Below are 17,455 nucleotides of genomic sequence, written 5' to 3' on the forward strand. Positions count from 1 at the left end.
CAAATCCCCACTCCTGGGCACAGGGCCTTCCTGCCCACACCTTCCCTGGGTGTGGCTTCACCATTCTGACACACCCCACCCCTCTCTGCAGGCGGAGTGACCACCTTTGTGGCCCTCTATGACTATGAGTCTAGGACGGAGACAGACCTATCCTTCAAGAAAGGCGAGCGGCTCCAGATTGTCAACAACACGTGAGTGCCCCCTTCCCTACTGCCCCTCAAGGCTGGGTGGTGGGACTTCAAAGCGGGCAGGGGCTCATGCAGGATCTGGCATCAGGGCAGCGCAGTGCGGAGCCCAGGGCAGTGCGGAGCCGGGCGCCTGCTGCACTCTCGCCCTGGGCAGCACTTGCTGTCGCTCCCCCAGCCGTGGGGAACTCCTCCCAATCACTGGCTCTCACTTGCTCCCTCCAGCCCTCTCTCAGCTTCTCCCTCTCTCTGCTTCTCTCTTGCTGGCCCTTAGGAGGAAGGTGGATGTCAGGTGTGTACATGCTCCGTGGGCGGCGGGCTGGGCAGGGTGCTTTGCGGGGGGTGGGGGCTGCTGTCTGCATGTGCTTCCACTCCCTGCCTGTGATCTCTGGCTCTCTTGGCTGCTCCTCACCTCCCAGCTTCTCCTCTCCCCCCAACCAATTGATTAGGTCCTGGACCTTAACCCCAGGCTGTGATCAGGGGCCCCTCCATTGCACTCTCCTGCACACCTCCTCCCCATCCACCTTCCTACTCACTCACCCTCCCATTCTGCCCCGTCAGCCCACCCAAGTGTCTGCTGCATGCAGGACCCAGTGCTGTGACTGGGATGGCCTGGGTGGAGAAGGCCTTGGCCACGCCCTCCTGGAGCCAGCATGTGGCCAGGGAGACAGCCCATGGCCCCAGTCCAGGCCAAGAGTCAGGCAGTGGACGAGCCCAGAGTCAGCTCCTGGAGCCCCTGCTGTGGGCCTGTCTCTGGTGATGACCACAGGGATTGGGAGGGTCAAGGGCCTCGAAGGAAGGCCAGTGAAGTTCTCTGGCAGGTGGCGGTGGTGGAAGGGCAGCTTGTAGGAGGGTGCCGGGCTGGAGGGGGCTGATGCCTTCGCGGGTGTGAGAGGCAGGGAGGTTCTAGAGGGCAGAGGAGAATCGATCCCTGGGTGTCCTCGAAGGCCTGGCTAAGGAAGTTGGGGGTTTCCACTGCCCCGAGCGTGTCTGGCTTGCTCATACCCCACTTGCCTTGCGCATGCTCTTCCCTTTGCCTGAAATGCCCTTTCTCTGGTGTCTGCCTGGAGAACTCCTGTTCATGGCTCAAGATCAGTGCAGGACTGCCTTCTCAGGGGGCAAAAGGGAACAGAGGTGCCAGTTACCATGCCAGTCGTCTCCACCCGTGTCCTCGTATTGACTCCTCTCTGCAGTCTAGCCAGGGTTGAAGTGATCGGGGAGGGGCTGTCTCCATTTTGCAGATGAGGAAACTGAGGCTCAGTGATGTGAAAGTCCTTGTCCAAGGTCACACAGCTGCCAAGTAGCAAAGCCAGGATTGGAACTGAAGCAGCAACTTTCTGCCCTCCTCAAGCTGCTCTTGGCGGCGGGGGAGGGGGGGTGCGTGGAGGGGAGGGGTTCTCCCGGCTCCCCCTCCCCCCTTGCATGGCAGAGTCCTGGTGCGAACCTACAGTTTCCTTATTGTCACCAGCTGTTTGTGTCTGCTTCCCCCCTAAACTGGGAGCTGCTGGAGGGCGGCTCTCTGGTGCACCTCACTTCTGGGTCCCCATAGCACCTGTAACTCAGCACAGTGGCGGGTGCCCAGCAGGTGATGGTGAGCAGGATGAATGAACAGCAGTGACAAAGTCACCATTTCTTGTGCTCTCTATGTGAGCCTGCTGAGTGCTTGAAGTCACATTATTTTATTTATGCATCACCATAGCCTTGAGAAATGGGAAGTCTTACTTGCACCATTTTACAGATGAGGAAACTGAGGCCCAGAGAGGTGAAATGACTTGCCCAAGGTCACATGGCTAGTAGTGGCAGAGCTGGAAGATTAGGCTGGCCCTCCGACCCATGGTCCTTTCAGAAAGGCTCAGTGGAGGTACAGCAGAGGCCACAGGAGGGAGGGGCCCGTGCAGGGGAGGGATGCCAGCAGGATGGCTTTGAAGTCCTGGTGGAGTCTCTACCAAGCGTTTCAGACTGGGTGACAGCTGGGGCAGAGGTGTGGAGGCAGGAAGGGCTTGGATAACTTTGGTTCTGCCTTTTTCAGCTGGAGTCAGAGGGCAGCCCCATGCTTGCCTCTTTCCAGCCCTTTCCCTCCACTCTTCTTGCTTTCCACGGGGGGTGCACTGGGGGAGGTTTGGCCAGGAGGCTGGGGCTACCACGAGGCCTGGAAGTGATGGAATCTCATTCAGCGAAGACCCTGGGTAGACTGGGAGATGGGGGTGGGTGGATTGGGAGCACCTCCTCATATCACAGTGCTCCGATGTTGCTTCACTTAGATATCAGAGATGGTGGCTGAGCGCGGTGGCTCACACCTGTAATCCCAGCACTTTGGGAGGCTGAGGCAGGAGGATCGCTTGAACCGAGAAGTTTGAGACCAGCCTGGGCAACATAGGGAGATCTGGCCTCTACAAAATATAGAATTAAATTAGCTAGGTGTGGTGGTGCGTGCCGGTGGTCCCAGCTATTCAGGAGCCTGAGGTGGGAGAATCACTTGAGCCAGGAGTTCAAGGCTGCAGTGAGCCGTGATCATGCTACTGCACTCCAGCCTGAGTGACAGAGCAAGACTGTCTCAAAAAAAAAAAAAAAAAGAAAAGAAAAAAAAAAGAAGTGAAGGAGTGCGGTGTAGGTGGGGGCTGGTATTAGTAGAAGAGGAGAGGGAATGGGATTTGGGGGGCGGGGCTTGGTGGGAGATGGGCCACCCGAATTTAAGGTGTTGGAGTCTCCCACCTCACCCGGGTCCCGCCTGCATGCACATCCTTCCGCCATCAGTGCTCAGGGCCTACTACTGTGTAGTGCCTCCCCCACCCTGTAAGAGTGAGGAACTTTCTGAATCTAGTATGGGGCCCAGGCACGTGTTGGGGCTGGGCTGGCTGTCAGGGCAGTAGAGAGCAAGAGGAGGAACCTGTCTGTGGATGGGGTCTGGCTAAGTGGGAGTCCTCGCAGTAGCAGACCCAGAGAACCCCCGCCATGGATCTTGGTGCCACGTGGCCCTGGGTCCTGGTGTTCTGGGTACCGTGTGGCCCTGGGCATGAGGAAGCCCTCTGGGGCTGAAGTCTGACTGCCTCAAGCTCCCTGACCTGACATCCGAGTCTCAGGAGTCAGGACCCCTCTGGGTCTGATTCTGGGTTGCTCCCTGAACTGCCCCTTCCTCCCACCCAAATTCCAGGAGCTTCTTTTGGGAGTTTTCTGGCAGGCGCTTCCAGGCAACAGCGCCTCAACTGGCCTCTGCCTCCTTGCCCTGGGCATGGCGGCAGGGGGCACCTCGGGAGTGCAGAGCCTCTGGGCCCTGCCTTCATGCTCTCCTCCAGAGACCTGTGCTGGCTTCACCCCTGCCTCGCTCCTCCCTCACCCCACAGACCATCTGCCCCAGGCCTTGGGGCTTGGAAACTTTGGCCTCCTGCCCACTGCCCGCCTGGCCAGCCTCAGCCGTGGTGCACCAGCTCAGCGGCCATCCCCAGAGTGCCCTCCCAACCAGTCCCAACAGCCCAAGGGAGCAAATGTCAGTGCCCACACTGGCACATGTCCTGGGTTCCAAAGCTGCCGTGCCCCTGAGCCACATGCCACCCTGGCTGGAACCCAAGGATTAGGGCCCCGAAAGAGGATCCTGGGGCTCAGAGAGGTGAGGTCAGTTGCTTAAGGGCCACACAGCTGGTGACCAGCAGTTGTGAAAAATCACAGCTCTGGGACTCTTGGCCCCTCTTCTAGCCACGGGTGGGAAGGCAAGGGGTTGGGCAGGAATGCGCGATTCCCTTCTTTCCCTGCTTGCTGCCCACCTAATGAGGACCAGGCCCCAGGGAAGGTGCTGGATGCAGTAGAACTCCTCACCCTGATGGCTTGATGCTGCTGTGACTGACGACTGTAGCCACCAGAGGCAGGTTTGAGCCTCCTAAGCCCCTGACATGGGAAGATGGGGTTGATACCTCCATTTCACAGGTGGGCAAACTGAGGCTCAGATGATCATCACGGTCATTATCTCAGTTTACTCTGAGCCCAGCTTGACGCTCACTGTTTACACACTTTGCCTGCAAGGGAGATTCTGTATTGAATATTGTCTCCTTTTTACATATGAGGAAACTAAGACCCAGAGAGGTCAGGGTACTTGCCCAAGGTCACATGGCAAATCCTTGTTGGAGACCAGGACTGTGCTGCTTTGGTTTTTAAAAACGTGTTGGGGAGTAGGAAGGAGCACTGTGGAAATATCGATTTAGTTGTTTCTAGTTTTATTTTTTAGCTAAATCCAGATCTAACAACTGATGCATGTTGTGCTGGGCTCTGATATAGCTTTTCTTTTTTTTTTTTTTTTTTTTTTTTTTGAGACCGAGTCTTGCTCTGTGACCCAGGCTGGAGTACAGTGGTGCGATCTTGGCTCACTGCAATCTCTGCCTCTTGGGTTCAAGTGATTCTCCTGCCTCAGCTTCCCAAGTAACTGAGATTACAGATGTGCACCACCACGCCCAGCTAATTTTTATATTTTTATTAGAGAAGGGTTTTCGCCATGTTGCCAGGCTGGTCTTGAACTCCTGACTTCAAGTGATCCATCTACCTCTGTCTCCCAAAGTGTTGGGATTACAGGTGTGAGCCACCGTGCACTGTCTGTTCTGGCATTTTATATCCTGGGAGGGAGACATGGCTAACCCTGCAAATGAGGAAACTGAGACTGGTGAGTGTGGTGCGGAGGGGCCAAGGTCACATAGCCAGCAAGTGGTGAGCTGGGATGGTGTCTAGGGCAGTCCAGCACTGGAGCTCATGCCCTCAGACCCCTCTAAATCAGGGGCCAGGCTGAGACTGGATCTTGGGTCCTTCAGTAAAACTGGAGTGCGTCTCATCTCTCTCCCTTTCCCCTGTGAAATGAAACCCCCGGACTGGACCATGAAACCCCAGACTCACAGGTGGGCTGACTCTGGGGAGCGAGAACCCTGCTCACTGAAATCTGGGTAGTGTCAGCTGTACTCCTCTCATTCTTGGGCCCTGCTTGGCTGGCCTCCAGTCACAGGCCTCCTGCCAGCCTTTCACTCTGGGTGACTGGAGGCTCCCCAGAGGCTGGCCAGCCTGCAGACTGTAGCTTTGTCAAACGGCCTCAATTTTTAGTGTCTGGCCTTAGACCTTGGCCTCTTCCCGCTGTGGCCTGTCCTCTGCCCCAGCCCTGCAGCCTCCTCTTTCATCTGCCACTGACTTTCCCAAAGGTCTCAGCCTCTCTGGGGCCTGGGGAAGCCTACTGTGCCTGGCTGTGGACAGTCAGGGGCACTGCTTCCCACTCTTGCTCTGCCATTGATGACCGTGTGGCAAATCACTGGCCTGTCTCTGCCTCATTTTCCCCCATTGGTAAATGGAGGCTTTGAACTGAAAGATCTCAGAGAGCTGTTTTCTGTGATTTGAATCCTTGCTTTGTAGCTTTGGGCAAGTCCCTGCACCACTCTGTCCCTCAGTTTCTCCAATTCTCTAAAGAAAGTGCTGGCCGGGCGCAGTGGCTCACGCCTGTAATCCCAGCACTTTTGGAGGCCGAGTCGGGCAGATCACTTGAGGTCAGGAGTTCGAGACCAGCCTGGCCAACATGGTGAAACCCCGTCTCTACTAAATATACAAAAAATAGCTGGGCGTGATGGTGCTCACCTGTAATCCCAGCTACTTGAGAGGCTGAGGCAGGAGAATCGCTTGAACCCAGGAGGTGAAGGTTGCAGCGAGCCGAGATCACGCTGTTGCACTCCAGCCTGGGCGATAGAGCGAGACTCCATCTCAAATAAATAAATAAATAAAGTGCTGGGCTACTCTGGCCTGGGTGCTGTGTGCCCCTGCACTGATCCCTTGACACTTCTGAGCCACAGTTTCTTCATCTGGGGGCCCTGCCTTCCTCCCTTGCAGGGTGGCCTTGAGGGTCAGTGGGAGAGACAAGTGTGGACACTCTGGGTGGGTATACGACAAGGAGGTGGGTGGGGATTTGGGACATCCAAAGGCTTCTTTCCTTGAGGTGGGTCTTGCCCCCTTACTCCAGGGTCCTCCCTCCAGTGACCCCACATAGCTTGCCTCCCTGCCTGAGTGTGTGTCCAGCCATCACAGAGCTGAGACAGGCCACACAGCCCCAGTCACATGCCCTCGCCTCACTCCATCAGGAGGGGACACCACACCCTCTGGCTCACTTCGAGCCATCTGGCAGAACCCCAGGGTCTCAGGTGCTCACCTGTCCTCCGACAGCTCCCTGGAGAGCTCCCCAAGCTCTGCTCCCTCCTGGCCTCAACTTCTCCATCTTCTATATGGGCTGAAGAATATGGCCAGGGGCAGCTCAGAAGAACTGGGAGCCAGGGATCCAGGTTCAAGTTCAGATTGTGTGACTGTAGGCAAGGGCCTTTCTCTCTCTGGGCCCTGGTGGTGGGTCAGGGCCACCCTGCCTGCAGCGTGTCTTCTCAGGGTCATGGTGAAGTGCAAAAGTGGCCTTGGATTGAGAAGAGCCCAGCAAGCTGTCAAGCCCTGTTGCACCCTGTAGGTGGCGCTCCTTCTATCTGGGAGTCAGGAACCCCGGCCTGGCTGTGTGACCTTGAGCAAAGAGGCCTTTGCTTCTCTGGCCTCAGTCTTCCCAGCTGTACAGTGGGAATGAGAGAGGGGGTTGGACCCTAGTTCCCAGGTCTCCCTGCCCATTGACCTCTCCTCACTCCCTGTGGACCCTGTCCCTGTCCCCTTGGTTGCTTTGGATGTGAGGCCTCTGTGGCTGCCCCCTCGTCCCCTGTCCCCAGCACCGCCTGGCTCTCCCGCTCTCTCCCCTGCTCTTTCTGCCACTCTCCGCCTCTCACCACCCCCATCTCTGCCTCTTCTCTCCTGTTGGGCTCTCGCTCTCTCCTCCCTCCTCTGTGTCTCTGGACCCCCGCTCCAGCCAGACCTGGTTCACATTCAGATGGCTGCAAAGGTACTTCCGCCCCTCCCCGCTCCCACCCAGGCCCAGGGGACCCGACCACGCCGGGAACTCCTCCTGCCCCATCCCCATCACCCGCCCCCTGCCTTTTTCCTCACTTTCGCATAGAAGTGCCCTGGGCATCGGGGCTCTGCCACCTCACCCCCTCTGACAGGGCTCACTGTGTGACTTTGGGCAAGTCCCAGCCCCCTCTGGCCTCAGTTTCCCCCTGCAGATGGGTAGGCTGGAGGAGGGGGTCTGTAGTTTTCAACTGAGGAGCCCTTTAGGTGTGACCCGTGATTTGGGACAGAGGCAAGCCTTGCTCTAGTTTGCAGGGTTGGGGCCTGGATGGTCACTGGGTCCCAGAAGGACCCCTGCTTGCCTCCAACCAGGTCTCACCAGCTCCCAGGAGCAGGCCTCCGAATCTCAGAGCATGGGGACACTTTGCAGGTCTCACTTGACTTTCTCTCAGGCAGGACTCTCTTCTATTACAACCTTGCTTGCCCGCAGAGACAGGGGGCTCCCTCCCTCCCTCCCAAGGCAGCTCTCCTCATCTTGAGATGTCTTGGTACATCTGAAAGGAAGCGACTTTCTTCCTGTCCCGGGACTCCTCCCCTATGGATTTGAGCCTCAGATGACTAAGGCCAGTCCTGCCCTGGTCCTAGACAAAGTCCATCTGATCCAGCTTCGGCAAAAAGGCGTCTGGGCCAGGGAGGGGAGGAGTTCCAGGCCAGCTGGATCTGGCATGCCGCGGGGACTCATGCTGGCCCCACCACCTCCCTGGGCCTCCCTCAGCCACTAGAGCCCTGAGCAAAGCACCTAGGAGGATGGTGGGCGCTGGGCTTGTGGCTGACGGCTCCCTTCTCCTTTCCTCCCTCCTTCTGTCCCTGCTCAGAGAGGGAGACTGGTGGCTGGCCCACTCGCTCAGCACGGGACAGACAGGCTACATCCCCAGCAACTACGTGGCACCCTCCGACTCCATCCAGGCCGAGGAGTGAGTACTGTCTCTGGCTGCCTCTACCCGTCGTCCCTGGCCACTGCCAGTGCAGAGCACCTCTCCTGGGCTGGGGTGGGTGGTCTGGCTGCCCAGCGCCCCAGCCATATCCAGGGACAAGTGCTGTGAGTGGGCAGAAGCCCGGACAGTCAGCAACATCCTCCGTCCTCCCACTCCCAGGTGGTATTTTGGCAAGATCACCAGACGGGAGTCAGAGCGGTTACTGCTCAACGCGGAGAACCCGAGAGGGACCTTCCTCGTGCGAGAAAGTGAGACCACAAAAGGTACGAGCACTCTTGCTGGCCAGTGGATACTGAGTCTTCTGTGAGTGGTTTGAGCTGGGTGTTGCGGAATGAGCAGGAGTTTGGTGTGTGGAGTAGGGAGGGAAGAGCCTTCCAGGTGGAGGTAACAGGAGGATCAAAGTCAGGGAGGTGCATTTGAGGAACGCTGAGTAACCCGCGGTGGCCAGATGTCCAGAGAAAGATGAGGCTTAGCCTCTCTGGCCTCAGTTTTCTCAAATGAAAGATGGGCATAGGTTGTCTGGAGGTTTTTCTGTGTCACACAGTAACAGGCTTGTTCCCAGGGTAGGTGCTGCTACAGAGAGCCCCGCTTCTTCCCCTTCCCCAGGGGTCCCTGGGCTGCACTGGATTCTGGAGGCTGGCTTTGCCCTCCCCCAACCGCAGTCCTGGTCCTTGACCCTCTCATGTCCCTCCCCTGAGCCAGAAAATGAAGACCATCCCCTTTCTCTCCAGCCCCTCTGAAAGTGGGTTGCAGGCGCCCATCACCATGGCAACCAAGCTGGGCTGCTTCCTGTGGGCCTGGGGCTCAGCGGGAGATGGGGAGCAGAGCATCCATGTCGAGCCGTGCATTTACACACTGTCGTGCGGCCATGTGCGGGTGTGCACGCTGTGTGTACGTCTGGGCGTGTGCGTGTGTGTACATGTGGGGTGGAATTGTCTGTGTGTCGCTGTGTGGGAATGGACTGTTGTGGTTTGTCTGGTGCCCGAGGGCCTGGGGAGCGTGTACCTGTATAAGCATGTGGCCACTGGGCATGGGCATGCCTGTATGTGTATGCACATATGGCCAGGGTTGGCTTCAGCCTCAGGCCTGTGGCTTCCACATGCACCAGCCAGGCCGTCAGTAGAAAATCACGGTTGCCCAAGGCAGGCTTTGAGTCCTCTGGTGTGAGTTTGAGCCCCAGCCCTGTCTCTGGCTTGCCGGGTGACCCCAGGCTGGCCACTTCCCTCTCTGGACCTCATTTCTTCTGTAAGCTGGGATTGTAACCTCTTCCTGAAGATTGCAAAGGGGAGGTCTGTGGGCTAGGAGGGCTGGGCTTCCCCCATGCCTGTGTACTGCCTGGCCAGGCTCCTGGGAAGGCCGTTCCTGGCCGCTGGAGCCTCTGCCCTTGCCTCCAGGGCTCAGCCTTGTTCCCTGATGCCATTTAGGGCGTCTTGTGGCCTCTGGTCCTACCTGGGCCTGCTGGATGGGAGGAAACTTTTCCGGCCGAAAGCTTTTCTAGGCTCAAGAGAAAGAGGGGAGGCACCAGGGCTGGCCCTGCTTGACCCAGGCAGCCTTCAGGCCACACCCAGCCAGTGGTCTCCTGCCCACGACGGCCAGCCTCTGCCAACCACTCCCTCCCGCCTGAGCCTGGGCCTGTCTTCAGAAAGGAGGTTGAGGGGACACGGACAGTGCCTCCGTGAGCTGACCCAGAGAGGGAAAGCAGTTAGGCCAGCGCCACACAGCAACAGGGAGCCACTCACAGGCTCCCAGCAAACAGTTATTGAGTGCCTACTGTGTGCCTGGCCCTTTTATATGTGGTTGCATGGAATCTCTCCAGCAGCCCTGGGAGCACCCGCATTGTGCAGAGGAGGAAACTGAGGCCCAGAGAGAGCCAGCAACCCCTCCAAGTTCCATAGCTAGGATGCCCACCTGAGATATGGGGGTCTTGCTGGGGCCAAGGGTGCGTGGCAGGACGTTCCAATCAAATGTCTCTTGGGTCCCTTGGCCCTGCCTCTGTGGCTGCCCCGGGGCTGGCTGTTGAGAGACAGGGTGGGCCGGGGGCCCCACCTGGGCCTCCCTTCCCTCCAATGTCAGGCAGGCACAGAATGGTGTCCAGAGCAGCGCTGAGTGCTGCGGCCTGCGGGGGAGAGGGCGTGGTGGTCACGGCTCCCCTCTGTGCCCCGCAGGTGCCTACTGCCTCTCAGTGTCCGACTTCGACAACGCCAAGGGCCTCAACGTGAAGCACTACAAGATCCGCAAGCTGGACAGCGGCGGCTTCTACATCACCTCCCGCACCCAGTTCAACAGCCTGCAGCAACTGGTGGCCTACTACTCCAGTGAGCCAGCCTCGGAGGGAGGGCGGGCAGAGCCTCAGTTACAGACCCTGGGGAGGGGCTTTGGAGCCTAGAAGGTTGGGGTCTTCTGTTATCCTGTGATGCCAGGTTTCCTGCTCACCTCCCCACTTTCGCCCTCCCCCTTCCCTTCCTCTCTCCTCCCTTTTTCCTACTTTCCTCCGTCTCCTTCTTCTTCCTCTTCTTTCCCCCGACCCCTCCTCTCAGTTCCCGTCTCTCCCTGCTCCTGCTCTGCAGCTGGCTGGTATGGAGGGGGCTGCCCTGAGGAGCCCAGGAGTAAACTGGAAGGGAGGGGACAGAGGCTGGTGTCATTTGTCTATGTAGCCCTAGGACCGGTCTGAACCGGTTGCTGGGAGAGGAGGAGGGGGCGGCCAGATCGATTGCAGCAAAGACGGAGAGAGCGGCAGAGGGAGCTCGCAGGGCTTGTGTACTGGGTGAGGGCTCCAGCGTGGGCTCAGTGCTGTAGCCCACCCACCTGGGCGTCCGGAGCTGACTGCAGTGTCAGGGGCCTGTGGGTGCCTGTGTGCCTGTGTGTCTGTGGCACGCGTGGCCTCTGTGCGCAGGTGTTGGTCCACTCCCCACCCCAAGTCTCCTCCTCTCAGCTTTTATATGTGGTTGCATGGAATCTCCCCAGCAGCCCTGGGAGCACCCGCATTGTACAGAGGAGGAAACTGAGGCCCAGAGAGAACCAGCAACCCTCCAAGTTCCATAGCTAGGATGCCCACCTGAGATATGGGGGTCTTGCTGGGGCCTCCTGACTTCCTCTGGGATCACCTACCGCTCTCTTGTCTCTTCAGCCACCGCTGTGTGGCTAATGCCGAACCCTGTTCCCTCAGATCAGAATTCTCCAGGGGCTGTCTTGGAATCTTGGGATAAAGACCCCCACCAGTCCCCGAGTGGTCTAATCCCAGCTGCCTCCCCACCTCCGCCTGGTGCCACCCTTCCTCACCTGCTCCCTGCAGCTCCTTTTGCCTCTGCTTCTTCAGCCCTGCAGCTATTCTTTCCTCAGAGCCTTTGCTGTGGCTGTGTCCCTGCCTGGAGGGCTCTTCCCTACTTAACCCCTCACCCTCCTGCACATCCAAGCTCAGTTGCTGCTTCCTCCAGGACGCCTCCTAGGACCCTCCTGCTGTTGCGCGAACAGCTCTTCTCCAGTCACATTCATGTCTGTGGTCCTGGGAGGTGATTAGGGAATTGGGGCTCCTCCCTGGACTCCGAGTTCCTGAGGGTAGATTCCCTGGACTTGTTCCCTGCAGGGTCCCTGGCACCCCCTACTATCTGCTGAATGACTGACTCAGCAGATGCATAAAGCACCGTGGGCCTGTGTGGGGGTGGGACTGTGTGCACACAGATGTAGATGCCTGGCTTTGAGGGCGCCCTGTGTGTCCCCTGAAATCTGCGTGCATCTGGCATGTAGGGTGACACACACTGAGGGGCAGGGAGGCCCCAGGGTGGAAGCCCCCCCAGTTGCTCCTCTTGCCTCCTCCTCAGAACATGCCGATGGCCTCTGCCACCGCCTCACCACTGTGTGCCCCACATCCAAGCCTCAGACTCAGGGCCTGGCCAAGGATGCCTGGGAGATCCCTCGGGAGTCGCTGCGGCTGGAGGTCAAGCTGGGCCAGGGCTGCTTTGGCGAGGTGTGGATGGGTAAGGCCTGGCCCCTGCGCTCGGGAGAGGCATCCACCTCCCACCCCGTGTGGCAGCTCTGGGCTCCGTTGGTCCCTTTGCCTTTAGCTGCCTCTGCTGGACGACGGGGCCCGGTTGTAAATCTGAAGCCCCCCAGCGGTGGCTGGCACCAAGTTGGGATGTGGCCCCCCAAGCGCTGTGCCCCAGACCGTGTAAACCGTAGCAACTGATTCCAAGATCCGCACAGGGCTGGGCATTGCACAGACCTGCTGTGTAGGCTGGGCCCGGTGGCCTCACTCGGAGCCTCAGTCTTCCCGACTATGAATGGGGCTGGTGACAGTGGGACCTATGGGAGGCTGTGGAGGCCCTGACCCAGTGCAAGTCCACACACCAGCTGTTAGCCATGGAGAGAGAAGCCTGGCTCATGGGAGGGGGTGCGGGAAGCTTAGGTCTGGCATGGGCTGAGCCTGTTAGCGATTTCCTGTCTAACCCTGGAGAAACAGCAAAGCATGAGCACCGTGCAGCCCTGACAAAACCCAGGCCCCTCTTCCACTGGTTGCTTTCTGCTCACACGGAGGGACCAGAGGCCAGGGTGGAGGAGGGACAGCAGTTGTAAGCCCGTAAGCCCATGGTGTTAGCGGGGATCACGGTGTGCTGTTTTCAAGGTGGTTTCATCTGAGCCGCATCTCCGCTCAGTCCCACTGCCTTCACTTTCCACCCTCCAGAGTGCTGATGGAGGAGAGCAGAGAGGCCTCCTGGGTGGAAGGCACTGCAGGGACAGAGGCCTGGAGGCTGGAGGTCAGGCCATCTGGAAGGGTGAGGTGTGGGCTTTGAGCTGGTGAGAGGGGAGAGAGGTGAGAAGCCAGGGTGTGAGCACAGCCACAAAGTGAGGACTTGAGCGAAACCTGGGTGAATGCACAGCGTCAGCCATTCTGGTGGCTGCAAGACTCATTTCTGGCTTGGGTGAGTGGTGATGACCCTGGGAAGGGCCTCACTTCCTCCCTGGGTGCTCCAGGTCGACTCATGAAATGCCACATGCAGATGGCTTGAGCCAGGAGGGCCACAGAGATGGGCCTGAGCCCTAACCCTCAGACAGAGGCCCAGTGACTGGGAGGAATGGGCCCAAGGTCACACATCAAAGGAACCTTGAGACCTGCTGGGACAAGAACCTGGATTAAACATGCTGGTCTAGAATGCAGCTTCCCCCAGAGCCCCCAGTTAGAAAAGCAGATAGTAGTGAAACGATAACCGCATTACTTACTGAGCCCTCACGGTGGGGCTGGCCCAGTGGTTAAAATCTCATTCAGTCCTCAAACAGCTCCACCAGTAGACACTATGGAATCCCCATTTTCCAGATGAGATAACTGAGGCTTAGAGAGGGGAACTGACTCTCCCATGGTCTCTCTGCTGGCAGGAGGCGGAGGTGTGAGTCAGGCTCTGGCCAGCCTGACCCCCAAACCCTCATGCTTAGGACAGTGTCTTACTTTTTGGGATGGGTGGGCTCCAGAGGTGACCTCTTGTTCTGGCAGCAGCCTCAGCAGTCCCTGGGCCAGCTCCACGTCACCCCTGGCCTCCACCAGTACACACTGCATGCTAACACATGAGGCACGTTCAAAGTCCTGCCAGAGGGAACATGACCAACCCAGGAGTGACACTGGTTGAGTTGGAACCTTGGTCCCCTATCTGTCAGGCTAATAAGCTGCTTTTAAGGACTTTTTTTTTTTTTTTTTTTAGACAGGATCTCACTCTACCACCCAGGCTGGAGTGCAGTGGCGTGATTTCGGCTCACTGCAACCTCCACCTTCCGGGCTCAAGCCATTCTCCTACCTCAGCCTCCCAAGTACCCAGTATTACAGGCACACACCATTACCGCCTGGCTAGTTTTTGTATTTTAGTGAAGACAGGGTTTCACCATGTTGGCCAGGCTGGTCTTGAACTCCTGACCTCAAATGATCCACACGCCTCGGCTCCCTAAAGTGCTGGGATTACAGATGTGAGCCACCACGCCCGGCCTGGACATTCTTAATAATCACAGTCCAGGCTGAGCGCGGTGGCTCACGCCTGTAATCCCAGCACTTTGGGAGGCCAAGGCGGGCGGATTGAGACCATCCTGGCTAACACCGTGAAACCCCATCTCTACTAAAAATACAAAAAAATTAGCCGGGCGTGGTGGCGGGCGCCTGTAGTCCCAGCCATTTGGGAGGCTGAGGCAGGAGAATGGTGTGAAGCTGGGAGGCAGAGCTTGCAGTGAGCCGAGTTCGTGCCACTGCACTCCAGCCTGGGGGACAGAGCAAGGCTCTGTCTCAAAAAATAAATAAATAAATAAATAAAAAATAAATCACAGTCCCAACAACAACTACTGGTTCTTGAGCATTTAATCCTAGTAATAATCCCGTGAGGAGCACCCTGCTATTGTACCCATTGTACAGATGGGGAGACTGAGGCTCAGAAAGGGCCCAGGCTTTGACTGGGTTTGTCACATGGCTGTGGAGGCCACAGCTGACACCAACACCCAGGCAAGCAGATCCTGGATCCCTGTGCAGTAGGAGTTGAGGGGCTCCACTGAGGCAGCCTGCATCCCTCCTCAACAGGGACCTGGAACGGCACTACCAGAGTGGCCATCAAAACCCTGAAGCCTGGCACGATGTCTCCAGAGGCCTTCCTGCAGGAGGCCCAGGTCATGAAGAAGCTGAGGCATGAGAAGCTGGTGCAGTTGTATGCTGTGGTTTCGGAGGAGCCCATTTACATCGTCACAGAGTACATGAGCAAGGGTGAGGCCTGGGCGGCCGGGCAGGGGCAGGGGGCATGAGCCTCGTTTCCCCTCATGTCTAGAATGGGCATCTTCAAAGATGAAATGCAGTAGAGACAAATTCTGTGTCTCCTGGGCCAGAGTGCAGTGGTACAGTCATAGCTCACTTCAGCCTCAACCTTCCAGGCTCAGGCAGTCCTCCCATCTCAGCCCCCCAAGTAGCTGGGACCACAGGTGTGTGTCACCAGGCCCAGCTAATTTTTTATTTTTTGTAGAGATGGGACACTGTGTTGCCCAGGCTGGTCTCGAACTCGGGCTCAAGCAATCCTCCCACCTCCACCTCCCAAAGTGTTGGGATTACAGGTGTGAGCCATAGTAATTTTTAAACTAATTAGTTATTTTTCAGAATTCCACTTTTTGGAGGTATAGTTTACATATGATAAAATATACCCCTTTTAAGTGTTCAGTTCAGTGAGTTTTAACAAGTGGATTTACTGTGTACCCCTAACCATAATGAAGTTATGTAACATCTCCATCACCCAGAAAGTTCCTCGTGCCCTTTGCAGACAGTACCCTCCAGCCCCAAACCCACGCACCCACTGATCTGCTTTCTGTCATTATAGATTTGTTTTGTTTATTCTAGAATCTATTACATGGAATCTTTTACATCTGGGATGCATTCTTTTTTACTTTTTTAATTTTAATTTTTTATTTTTTGAGATGAGGTCTCGTTATGTTGCCCAGGCTGGAGTGCAGTGGTGTGATCATAGCTCACTGCAGCCTTGACCTCCCAGGCTTAATTGATCTTCCCATCTCAGCCTCTCAAGTAGCTGGAACTACAGGTGCACACCACCCTGCCCAGCTACTTTTTTTTTTTTTTTTGGTATTTTTTATACAGACAGAGTCTTACTGTGTAGCTCAGGCTGGTCTCAAACTACTGGGCTCAAGTGATCTTCCCACCTCGGCCTCCAACAGTGCTGGGATTGCAGGCAGGAGCCACCACGCTTGGCCTGAAATGCATCCCTGTTGTGTCTCCCAGCAGTTTGTTCCTGTTGTCGCTGAGCAGGACTCTGCTGTCTGCCTTAGTACAGTTTACCTGTTCACCTGGAGGTGGGCTTCTGGTTGTTTCCCGTCCTGCTTGCCTTTTGAGTGATAAGCACTGAGTGAGGCCTTGCTGTGCTGGTTAAAGCAAGGCCAGCCGCCTAGGAGGACGGGTTTTGGGAATCACTGCATCCTGACAGAGGGACAGGGCAGGAGCTGGAGCTGGATCTCTCTCTGCCCAGGGAGTTTGCTGGACTTTCTCAAGGGGGAGACGGGCAAGTACCTGCGGCTGCCTCAGCTGGTGGACATGGCTGCTCAGGTGAGTCAGCCCTTCCCGCCTCCCCACACCCTTGGTCCTCAAGCACCCAGTCCCATCTGGTGCAGCCATTTCTGGCCTCTTGAGTGCCCCCTCCAAGACGCCTACCTTGATTGCCTCCACACTCATTGATCTTGCTGCACGTATTTACCAGGTCTGCTTACAGGTGCCCTGAGTGGTGATTCTGGGCAACAGAAAGCCCTTACCTGGGCATCAGGGGTCACTGACTTACTGTGGGACCTCAGGCCTCAGTTGTCGTCTGTATAAAGGTCATGTAGCGCTCAGCAGACATGTGTTCACGCTTGCTGCAGGCAGTGCTCAACAAGCATTTTTTTTTTTTCATTTAATCCTCATCACGACCAGGAGTGACGAGGATTGGCTGTTATTCCCACTGGACGGATGAGAAAACTGAGGCTCAGAGAGGAGACTTGGGCAGCAGGCAGGACCTGGCACTCATCTGTGTCTGGGTCCGCCGGGGACTCTTTCCATGGTCACCTCGCTTTCCTGGCTGCATCTAATCTTGTGCCTCCCTTTGACCTTTGCCCTCTACCCTCTGTCCTGTGCTCCCTATTCCTGCGGAGCACTGCTCCTGCTTTCGATGCCAACAGCATTTACTGTGAACTGACCTCACTTGCCTGAAGAAGTGTGGGGAGGGTGGGGAAGGGGTAGTTGGCTCTCCAGCCCCGGGGTGCTATGTGGCCCTGGGAGGGCATGGGTGGCACCTGAGCCGGGCTCCCGCGGTTCCACCTGCAGATCGCCTCAGGCATGGCGTATGTGGAGCGGATGAACTACGTCCACCGGGATCTTCGTGCAGCCAACATCCTGGTAGGAGAGAACCTAGTGTGCAAAGTGGCCGACTTCGGGCTGGCTCGGCTCATCGAAGACAATGAGTACACGGCCCGGCAAGGTGAGCAGGGACTGTGTGGTATGCTGCGCTCGGCCTGGGACAGGTCACGTCCCACTCCGAAGCTGTTTCCTCATCTGTCATTCCTCATGGTGCTTATCTACCAGAGTGGTCATGACAGGAGGTCAGAGCTGCCCCGACCTTTCTCATTCCTGCAGGTGCCAAATTTCCCATCAAGTGGACGGCTCCGGAAGCTGCCCTCTATGGCCGCTTCACCATCAAGTCGGACGTGTGGTCCTTTGGGATCCTGCTGACTGAGCTCACCACAAAGGGACGAGTGCCCTACCCTGGTAAGAAGGTCCTCATGGCTCGTCTCTAGTCCCCAAACCCCTCTGCCCTGGTAGCCTTGGGCAAGTCATGACTCCTGCTGGGCCTATTTCCCCATCCTTACAACAAAGAAGTTGAGCATCTGATGTTAGGCTCTCTC

The 17,455-nt window shown here is 57.2% G+C and overlaps 1 protein-coding gene across 5 annotated transcripts in view; it reads left to right on the plus strand.

Moving 5' to 3' along the window:
- Nucleotides 1-17,455, plus strand: part of SRC (SRC proto-oncogene, non-receptor tyrosine kinase) — a 108,005-nt gene that overhangs the window by 87,521 nt on the left and 3,029 nt on the right. For all 5 annotated transcript variants that reach the window (XM_030914937.1, XM_030914939.1, XM_030914940.1 and 2 more), the window contains exons 5-13: nucleotides 92-191; nucleotides 7,946-8,044; nucleotides 8,225-8,328; nucleotides 10,231-10,380; nucleotides 11,884-12,039; nucleotides 14,610-14,789; nucleotides 16,051-16,127; nucleotides 16,878-17,031; nucleotides 17,187-17,318. In XM_030914937.1, the coding sequence (XP_030770797.1) occupies nucleotides 92-191; nucleotides 7,946-8,044; nucleotides 8,225-8,328; nucleotides 10,231-10,380; nucleotides 11,884-12,039; nucleotides 14,610-14,789; nucleotides 16,051-16,127; nucleotides 16,878-17,031; nucleotides 17,187-17,318 (1,152 nt within the window). The remainder of the gene's footprint in view (nucleotides 1-91; nucleotides 192-7,945; nucleotides 8,045-8,224; nucleotides 8,329-10,230; nucleotides 10,381-11,883; nucleotides 12,040-14,609; nucleotides 14,790-16,050; nucleotides 16,128-16,877; nucleotides 17,032-17,186; nucleotides 17,319-17,455) is intronic.

Source organism: Rhinopithecus roxellana, chromosome 13 (assembly GCF_007565055.1).
Source record: "Rhinopithecus roxellana isolate Shanxi Qingling chromosome 13, ASM756505v1, whole genome shotgun sequence".
Classification (NCBI taxonomy): domain Eukaryota; kingdom Metazoa; phylum Chordata; class Mammalia; order Primates; family Cercopithecidae; genus Rhinopithecus; species Rhinopithecus roxellana.